This window comes from Coturnix japonica, chromosome 17 (genome assembly GCF_001577835.2).
Source record: "Coturnix japonica isolate 7356 chromosome 17, Coturnix japonica 2.1, whole genome shotgun sequence".
Taxonomy (NCBI): domain Eukaryota; kingdom Metazoa; phylum Chordata; class Aves; order Galliformes; family Phasianidae; genus Coturnix; species Coturnix japonica.
The window spans coordinates 1,003,099-1,013,272 of NC_029532.1; the positions used below are offsets into that span (position 1 = coordinate 1,003,099).

At 48.6% G+C, this 10,174-nt stretch overlaps 1 protein-coding gene across 8 annotated transcripts in view; it reads left to right on the top strand.

Moving 5' to 3' along the window:
- The window catches only part of NSMF (NMDA receptor synaptonuclear signaling and neuronal migration factor), a 32,132-nt gene extending 22,329 nt beyond the window's left edge, over positions 1 to 9,803 (top strand). For 7 of the 8 annotated variants that reach the window (XM_015878673.2, XM_015878674.2, XM_015878670.2 and 4 more), the window contains 6 exons: positions 136 to 169; positions 723 to 793; positions 1,717 to 1,796; positions 3,087 to 3,189; positions 3,500 to 3,575; positions 4,623 to 5,231. In XM_015878673.2, coding sequence (XP_015734159.1) covers positions 136 to 169; positions 723 to 793; positions 1,717 to 1,796; positions 3,087 to 3,189; positions 3,500 to 3,575; positions 4,623 to 4,720 — 462 coding nt within the window. In that variant the 3' untranslated portion in view covers positions 4,721 to 5,231. Of the gene's footprint in view, positions 1 to 135; positions 170 to 722; positions 794 to 1,716; positions 1,797 to 3,086; positions 3,190 to 3,499; positions 3,576 to 4,622 lie in introns of all 8 variants that reach the window. The other variant, XM_015878669.2, reaches the window with a different exon arrangement.
- Positions 9,804 to 10,174: the final 371 nt, after the last annotated feature.

Below are 10,174 nucleotides of genomic sequence, written 5' to 3' on the forward strand. Positions count from 1 at the left end.
TTGATAACAGTGTCTGGTGTATGCTTTGGGCTGGTCTGTGGGTTTCAGCTCCAAGTCTTTAGATGAAGTTGGCCTCCAATGGAAGCTGGTGCAGTGCAGCAAACCTTGATACATCTGCTTCTTTTTGCTTTCCAGGACCATGAACACGCCACCTTTGATGACATCCTAGGTATGCTGTGTTATTTCTTAACTCCTGCCTGCTGCAAACGTATCTGATCAGTATGTTAAGTCACTTTGCCCTGCACCTCAGCTATCACGTATAAAGGTGTTTTTATCACCTTAATGACACCTGGCACTCAGTGTGGTGCTATTGCATTTGCTGCCATAGTAAAGCTTCACTTCTGTAGGCAGTCTTGTGTGCTAAGGTCACTGATTATGAAGGAGAAGCTTGAAGCACAGGGCAGCAAAGATGCTGCAGTGAGGTACCTTTTTAGGTGAGCAGGGGCTCAGGACAGCTGGGTCTGGTACAGCACTGTAGTCAGTAGAGAGCAGTAGCTGGTGCTGTTCTGTACCTTGTCTTGCCTTTTGATGGGCTGTGGTTTCTCATTTGCCACAGCATTAAAGGTCAGGATTTGCTCTGCCATTATTGAAAATGCACGCTGAGCATCTTTTAGAGCCTGGCCTTCAAGGCTGAACTCTACTGAGAAGAAAAAGAATGATTCTGCAAGGTTCATTTTTCACTTCCTCCATGGCTCATCTTCCCTTAATGTTTTGTTTTCCAGAGGAAATAGAGAAGAAGCTGAACGTTTATCGGAAGGGCTGCAGGATCTGGAAGATGCTGATATTTTGCCAGGTAATGAAAGTTGGTAAGAGAGGGAGTGGTTTGTGGCAGATTCCTCTTTTTTTTTATAGGGTAAAGTACATGGAGGAACCAGTATTCTAGTGCTAGGTTATGTTCGAGTAAATGCATACAGCTTTCAGTTCTCCTTTGCCCAGACTGTGAGTTGTCACAAGTTGCTGTGACAGCAGTGGATAACATTTGACTTAGTGCAGCCAGCTCCAGAGCTGGGTTCCTTCCCAGCTGCTTTCAAGGCAACCTAAGCAAACCGGCATCGGCGATGCCCCCAGAAGGAGTTTTTTGGAGAAAGGAAGGTGTGTGTCTGATAGGATCGCTGCAAGTTTAGGTTCAGTGGGACGCTGACAAGTGGAGGATGGTTTGGATCCGACCAGCAGATGGTACAGCCTGCAGTGCCCGCAGAGGGCTGGAGCTGCAGGCAGAGGGAGCAGCGCTGGGATAGATTCAGGCACTGCTGTGTCTGGGGCTCGGGGGGGTTTCCTTCCCGAGTCTCTTTTCCTGGGCTCCCCCAGCAGCTGAGCAGGGAACCTTAGAAGGAGAAGTGAGGAAGCGAGCCTAACATAAACTTCCTATTACAGGGGAGTTGGACTAGATGACCTTTAAAAGTCCCTTCCAGCTCTAAGGGTTGTATGATTCGATGGCAGGTGCCTTGTGCTGCAAGGTAGCAGCATTTGCAGCCCACTGACCCAGAGACTGCGACTCTTAATGTTCCTGATGTTGTATTCAATCTTTTTATGCTTGCTATTGCCAAATACCGGCTCTTCTGCGCTGACATCTTGCCTGCTTCTCCTGCTGTGCCAACCTGCTGTGTCCATCCTGCTCCCTTGTGGCACTGCTGGGTATGGCTGTGCTGAACAAGGAAGGTCTCCAGGGTCTGCTCCTGCAGGTGTTTTACATCTGCCCGTCTCTCTCTTTTGCAGGGGGGTCCAGGTCACTTATATTTGTTAAAGAACAAAGTTGCCACTTTCGCCAAAGTGGAGAAGGAGGAAGATATGATCCTGTAAGTGTCTGTGTTATGTTCTGGAATTATGTAGTGTTTTTCTGCCCTGTTTGCTCTGTGTTTGTAGCACGTGGTCTGGAAGGAGAGGCAGAGGTTGCTGGGATGGTTTAGCCTGGGGAAGGAATTAAATAGCAGCTTACAACTCCTTGAGGAGGAGTTGGAAAGATGACAGAACCAAGCTCAGCCCAGGGCTGGTGCAGCTTCGGGTCAGGTCAGCAGAAGATTTATGCTCTTATCTGCTGTTTGGTTCATCTCTGGACTAGAGATTATCAGAAGAGAAAAAGACATTTCCTCCCTTAACAAAGGCTGTGCTGACTAGAAACCAGAACATGCACCTCGTGCCTCTGGGGCTTGGAAGGAGCTGAGGTAGCTTTTCATAGCAGGTGACTAGTGGCAGAAATCCAAGCTATTCCCCCACAGCTGTCTCTGATAACTGCCCTTCTAAATGCAGGGGGAAATGGAATGTGTCTCTGCAAAGCCTGCTCAAAGTCCAGCACATTGCTGAGGCAATTTTGCTTCTCCTTGCAGAGAGTTAAGCTTTGCCTGGTTTACTGCCTGCTTCCTTGTGCTGGCTCAAGTGTAATTTGTCTAACAGTGCTTCGTTGTGGGGGAGAGCTTATATACCAACCTGTTCCTACGCAAAATATTGTTGGCATGAGAGCTGAGTATTAAAATCAACATCTGTTCAGTGTTCTCATGCTCTGGCACAAACGCCATCAATAAAAGGCACATGCACGCATGCTTCTGAATGCATTGGAGGCACAGCAGATCTGACTTTGGTAATTCAGGGACCTCCAGAAAAGCTGTGGGCATGCAGCTGAAAGATGCTTGGAAGTGAATGTCTCCATCCCACCTGTGTGTGCCTGGGAGGCAGTCCTTAGCATAGCTTATATTGCAAACAAACATCACAGCTGTTACGAAGGAGCTGATGGGCTTTAGAGCCCACCTGTGCTCTAATCCCTGTGCAAGGATGGTCTCTGTAGCTCGCATCCCTCAGGCACAGCATGCGAGTAGTGAGAAAAGTGGGTTCAAAAACATTTATGGTGGATTTGGCTCCCATTTCTTCACCTTGGAGCTCCCTTGTCTCATTGGGCAGCTCCTCCTTCCCTTACCACATGGCTTGGGGTTGAGAAGCAGGCTTTGCCCGTGCTTCCTTCCTTGTCTAAGACCCTCCATCTCTTCCTAGGCAGTTTGCCGCTCAGGCTGAGCCTCAGGCCTCTCCTGAGCTGTGTGCTCACCGTATCTACCTGAGGAAACCGATTTCTAAACTATCTCTTTCATTTCTTCCAGCTTCTGGAAGAGGTTGAGCCGTCTGATGAGTAAAATCAACCCTGAACCAAATATCATTCACATCATGGGCTGCTATGTTCTTGGAAACCCCAATGGGGAGAAGGTAAGAGCTTTGTGGGTCACCTCTCTGGGAATGAATGCTGAGTAGCACCAAGCCCAGGGAGGCAGCAGACCCACTGTGCTGCCAGATCCTCTCCTGCTGTGTAGAAGGAGAAGGGAAGGGACGGGTGCTGAAGCCTCTAGGAGAGCAGTCAGTCAAAGCATTTGAGCTATTTACTGCTGAACTGGATGTTTTATTTAATGGATGCATAGTTGATTGCTTTCTAGAGGTGGGGGTGAAGGATGAGCAATTCTGGGTGTCCTACAGTTCATCTTTGTTTTCAGCTCCTAACTCCTCTATATTTTTCTTTCAGCTATTTCAGAATCTGAAAAACTTAATGAATCCTTATAGGGTTGCCTTTGAGTCTCCACTTGAACTTTCAGCTCAAGGTAATTTCTACTCTGTGCAAAGAACCATATCTTCCCCTTGAGATCTATCGTATCTCAAGACATTTCAAGGCAGTATGGATTTGTTTCCTGTTCTTTTGTGCACGCTTTTTTGGTTGCAGTTTCACAGCTGCCATTCTGAAGTTGCCCTCATTAATTTATCTCTGCCTACCCCCCAGTACTTCCTTCTTTTGGCAGATGAAGGCGCACAGCACTGGGCTGTAAGCTGTTGAGTCCTTCCTGTGCTGCTTACAGCTGGCATTGACACTGCTGGCTTATTCTTAACTCCCTCTTACCCCAGTAGGAGCGTGCAGGAGCTGAGCACATCAGGGCTGTGCAGCATTCCCTGTGTGTCCTGCCATGGTTTGGTTGCATGGAACCCAAGCAAACATGCCTGTACTTGTGTATCAAGAAGCAACTTGTAGGGAAATTCCTATGTTTCTATATAGCCCAGCAGGCAAAGCAGCAAACTGTGTGCGTGCATTTGAGCAGCTGATGATCCAGGGGGCTGGGCTGAAGGCTGTGTCTGAATTTATCCTGTTGATCAGTCTGGGACGCACTAAGAACGTAACCCCTCTAATCCTTCTCAGAGTCATCTGAAACTAATCTGCATCAGGCCTCAAAAGCGAAAATCTCTTCCTTGAGCCCCAAGCCGGGGTTGTTTGTGCCTCGTGTTTTCCAGTGGTGGTTCTGAGTGCAGGATCTGCTCAGCCTGCATCACGAGAGCCCACCTCCAGTCCAAGGTGGAGAACCGACATCAGTGTGTCCTGTTGAGCCTATTGTTGAGCTCTGCAGGACAGGGACAGCCTGTAACATTCATTTCCGCCCCCTAAACCCAACATTTTTGTTTCAAGCTTTTCATGTTAATTATTTCATTGATTGACCCCAGTTTCTACAGTGAGTTGACATGTCAGTGTCCTCCAATTGGGGCACACAGGCAGGTTCTCCCGTGTCCCCATCTATATGGGTGTGCTGGTTTGTTTAGCTTTTGGTCTGTCTCATTTCTCTGTCGTGCTGCAGTGTAACCCAGCCCCTCTGCTTCATCTCCAGGTAAGCAAATGATTGAGACTTACTTTGACTTCCGCCTTTACCGCCTCTGGAAGACCCGCCAGCACTCAAAACTATTGGATTACGATGACATTTTATGATCTGGAGAACGCTTTGCAAGAAGTTGTTGATCACCAGTGTCCAAGAAGTCATGCCTATTGCAGAGAGACTCTTTTATTGGCACAGGGAGCCCTACAGGAGGCTGCAGTGCTAAAGGGAGGGAAGAAGGAGCCCTCGGAAGTGGATCGGGAAGAAAGTCTCCTGGGTCAAGAGAGACTGGAGGGGAAGGGGTTTGGCACCTCGCCTGCCTCGGGTCAGAGCCGTGGTGTCTCAGGAGGAGTCGTGTGAAGTGAGGACAGGATGGAGTTCCTTGCAGAACTGAGCTGTTTTGGGTCAGAATGGGCCAGATTTGATTCCAGGTCCTTTTAAAGACTTACAAAAGCTCAGGTTTTCTTACTAAATAAATAAATAAATCAATTACCCATGCACTACAATGAAGAAGTGACCGGAGCACAGAGGAAAAGGAAAGGAGGGTTTTGTACTCACGGGACCTTCTGTGCCTGGGGATCTTGGAGAGCAAGGACTGCTACACCCACTCCTGCAGGCTTACATCAAGACGATCCAGTTTCAATGTGAATATACTGGAACATAGAATTGAAGTCTAACTTTCTGTTTGGTTTAATAGAGAATAAGTGCAATTTTTATAGAGAGGAGGGTGAAACCCCCTCCTGGTATTTAATTAGTTAAAAATAACACACCAGTAACCAATAGATGAGGTATTTTTGGTCTGCTTGAAAATATATTCAGAATGGTAATATATCTTCTGTAGACATATTTAATCACCAGCAAACTTGGTTTTAACGTAACCTGGCAGACCCTGCATGTCTGCCGCATTGACTAACCTGGTTTGGTTCATTACTTTCAGAGTAGCTGTGTTGCACAAGTTGTATGTGCTCTCACGAATGTATATTTCTCCTCCAATTAGACACAACTTTGTTACTATTTTGCTGCTTGCAAAACTATGTGACTTTAGTTTTGCTGAAATATTTTAGGTTAGAAATGCAGCACCTGGCTGGGAGGCCTCAGCCAGGTTCACTATGATATGAAAATGAATGAGACATTAATAGCCATGGCAATTGTTCATGCCAGTGTTTTGCGATGTGTTGAGAGGTGAGTTCTCTTTCTGGGCTGGGTTCAGAGCATCAGAATCCCTCCTCAAGAGTCCAGCACGGGTTTGGAGCATGAGGTTGAATCTTCCCTCCGTTCACTTGATTGCCAGTTGTTTGTATGTAGATCCCTTCTTTTCCAGTGCTAGAAAGACCTGTTTGTTGGGCAGAGCTGCTCACATCCCGTCCTGTGCAGGACAAAGCAAACATGGGGCTCTGTTGCAGCAGCTGTGGTTTGAGAGCCTGGATTTGTACTTGGTCTTTGAGGCTGTGTTTTGGAATAGATCTACTTTTTGTTCCTTTAGCACAGGGACCGATTTTGGGAGGGCTCTGGTTTGGTTTTGTCCATCTGCAGCTCTACAAAGGACAAATCGATGCCACTTGCAGTCCGTGCAGGTCACCGGCTCTTCTGGGAGGCGATGCACTCCATTTCTTACATGAGTAAAATGTACCAGAAGTGAACAGGGATTGTTTTCCTGATTTCCCGGGACCTAAATTGTCCGATTGTGATGTGATGGCAACTATGTGTACAAACCGTGTTTTAAATACTTGCAAAAAGCAGTAGTTGTGCTGATCTGTAGAGTCCTCCTTCCCTCTGTGACGTGTGTGCTGTGATCCTGGGGGCTGGCTGCTGCCTGGAACTGCTGACCCCTGTACATTTACAGCAGTTTCATAGCAAAGCTTCTGAAGAAAGACTGTACATATAGTAAGTAAAGGGAGGAATAGGTGGAGAGAGGGGGAGGTTGGAGCCATGAAGGAACCCAACAGCTTGGAGCTGCTTCTCTGCCTGCTGGGCTCCAGCCCCTGACCCGGCTGTGTTTCCAGACCTGCAGTGAAGGGGACAGGCTGCAATATTTGGCAGATGATGCCAGATCTAAAAGCAAAACCCACATGGATGCCAACCATCCGTTACTTAGCGTGGTGCTTGTGAGAGGTGGGAGCCACAGGTTCAGAAAGCAAAGCCATGTGTTATTTAGAGTGTGGTCATGGCAGGATTAAAATGCTGACACAAAACTCTCCCTTTGTGACCCTTTTACCTCCTATGGTTACGCTCCTAATGGCAGACAGACAACTTGTTCTTCCTCTTTCTTTTCTAAAGTCCCAATTTGGTGAACTTGGTAGCATGGATGTAGCATTGTGGAACTATTGAAAACCTTCTGTATCTGGGAAAGGGCCCATTTATGTATCCACTTAGTGATTTGTCTGTACAACTATTGTGTATCTATTAGCATTGACCACTTGTGGAACTCGGGTTGCGAAGTAGAAAGGTGTTTCTTGCATAACCTCTGTAGGAAGATGTGTGTTGGAGCAGAGCGTGCTGCTCTGCTGGTGCAGCTGACTGTAGTGCGGTGCAATGACAGACAGCAAAACACGTTCCTCTCTTTTCCAAAGATCAATAATCAACCAACACAGTTTGTGATGTTTGTGACGTGAGTGTTTTATTTCTGTTGTAGCATTCCTTGGGCTCGAGAGATGAAGTGCTCTCAAAGCTGTGACTGGGGAGACGACGGGGCGCTGATGTTTTCTGTGCAAATAGTGTCACTGAAGTGTTTTTAGGTAGGAAAAAAGGAATTCTTCCCCTTTTAACCTCTTGAATTTTGTAGTCAGCTGCTGAGGAAAGGAGAACTCAGCAGAGAATAGGGTGAGAAACATCATTGTCTGTGCTGTGTTTGCATCTCCAGCTCTTGGCACACATCCGCTCTGCAAATAGCTGCTGCTGCTTTGGGACACTGCTGTGTGTGAGCTGTGGCTGTGAGTTCCTGTTCCCAGGGTGGCTGCAAAGGCTGCTTTGTCACCTCCAGGCAGCACAAGTGGGGTGGTCAGAAGGGCAGAAGGCACTGATGTCCAGCAGCCCCGGCACAGGGAGAGCTGCAGGTGCCATCCTGAACCCAGGCCCTGCTGGGAGGTGTGCAGCAGACTCAGTTTGCTCTGTCTGCATAAACATTCAACTCACCACAACCCATTTTAGGAGTGGCACATACATACCTTACCTACAGTGCTTCGGTTCAGAATGCCATATGTGACTGTAATTGGAAAATAATCCTTCCTGTGCCTGTGGCAACTGGTGCGGGTTGCCATGCAGCAGAGGATGTGCCAGGTTGTGCCATGCAGCCCCACTGCCAGCAGCAGGAAGCAGATCTGCAGCCACACGCTGAGCTGAGTCACTCTGTGTTGGCTTTCCTGGTGTTCCCTGGAACTGGTGATGCAGGCAGACCTTCCCGGCAGGTGACACACAGATACCCTCCCTGGGGACATGGAGCGCCAATCCTATCTTCCAAGCCATCTATAAATATAAGGTTGTTTGTGATCCCACCAGTTGGAACATCTGCGGCCTTCTGTGTCTTTCACAGGACAGTGTTTTATTTCTCAGGCATGGAAACGCAAGCCAAAGTCAACTGGAAACTGTTATGGTTTGATGAGAAATCAGCCTCCTGCTAACTATGTTTATTGGAGTTGAGTGAGCACATGGGTGGTTTAATGGCTGTGAACCTGACAGTGATTGCTGTTATCCGGGGTAATTGTGCAGTGCAGTCAGCAGGGCAGTAGGACAGCAGGGCAATAGGAGCTGGCAGCTGCTTTCATTCAGAGGTAAATTCTGTCCAATGCGCTTCCCATCAAGATGGAAAACCTGCAAGTTATAAAATATGGATATTTAACATGAAGAATCCCCCCTGAAGAGAAGCTAAGCTGCAATTTTTTTCCATTTTAGTGCATCCTTAATACACAAGGACATATAGGAAGCATCCAGGGCTGTGTGAGGTAGTGATGGCCAGGCAGCAGTGCTCACTTAATGGGCACTGTGCTCTGTGCATCCAGACCAGCTGATGGTTATTGCAGCAGTGGTGGCCCCAGCTGTGTTCCCAGCCAGCAGAGCTGTGTGTGTACCCCTTCTAACAGCATAGCCCACAGTGTGGGTCACTGAATGCATACAGCAATAAGCTGCCAGCACAGCACCTCCCCTGCCCCTGCTGTCATTGCTTTTAGTGTGTCTGACACTCATCTGCTTCCCATGGCTGTGTGGATGTGATGAGCTGTATGCAGGGATGGCCCTTACTGGGGAATGGCACTGCAGCGGTGCTGAGAGGGCTGTGGCTGTTGGATGGGGATGTGTTGCTGGCTCCGTGCTGGCCCCTGGCTCAGGACAGCACACAGATGGTATTCAAAAGGCTTCAAGTGGGGGACTGTTGGATTTTGGGGTCTCCACTCAAAAGTCCTGCTGGTGCAGAGCTGGGAATTTGAGCACAGCGCAGGAATCCTTGTCCTGGCTTTTAAAACCATCTCAGACCCACACAGCAGGGTGAGGTGCTCTGCATGGCGATGCTGCTCCCTGGGCTCCCCCTGACACTGCTCACCAAATGAGACCCTTTTATTGGGTGCTGATCTGCAGAGGACTGAAGGAACCAAGTGAGCTGTGTGCAGCATTGCAGGGAAATGCACTGGAATTGGACCTGAGTGAGCACGAAGGGGCCGCAGATTTTCCACTGTGTGCTTCCTGTTGTTCTTTAACAACACTATTCCTGGAACTGGGCGACTTCAGTTGCAATGCCAAGCAACAGCCACAGCAAAAACCGTGCTTGCAGGCCTTGGGAGGTCAGCATGCTTTTAATATCTCAACTATTTCTCCAGAGCTCAGACAGCAGGTCCCATTTCCAGCTCCTTTGCTCAGCTGGTTGGAGTTGGAGGCATCAGCCCCAGGAGAAGCATCTGGGATGGAGGGCTGTGCTGGCTGCAGACAAAAGCTGTTTGAAAGGAGTCTGGAATACGGAGCTTGTCTCCTCTGAGCTCAGTGGGCCCCACACCAGCAGGCTGCTCCTTGGGGAGGAAGGAAGCTGTTAGCACAGCCGGGCTGTGGGCTGGCTCTGTGTTAGGGGCAGCCCTGTGCCATGCAGAACCCGCTGCCACCCGGAGCGTTCCTCTAAGCCTATCTGCTGCTTTGTGTATGATAAGCAGGTTTCAATGACGTGGATGTTTCTAGGTTTTAAGATGTGATTTAATAAAAAGAGACATTTCTGGGAAAGCAGGTTTTCTCTCTCTCTTTTTTTTTTTCTTATCTTTAGTTGCTCTCCGGCTGAGTTCGTAAGCCCAGGAAATGCCACTTGGCAAAAGTGAGTGCTGTGCCAGCAGGGAGGGAGGAACCGGCGCCAGGCACTTCTCAATGGCAGCAGAAAAGTAAAGAGCAGAGCTGTGCTGAGCACTGTGCCCTGGGGAGCAGCAGGGGGAGAAAAGCAAAAGCTGTCAGTGCTTTAAAGGAAGGACACTGGGGGGAGGGGGGTAGATCCTGCGGTGGGGGCAGAGTGAAGACCTGGGTGGACTGAAGACATCAAGTTCCCATCAGCCACTGAATGACTTGAAGGGAGCAGCTGTGGGCTGAGCATCCAGCTATGAGCT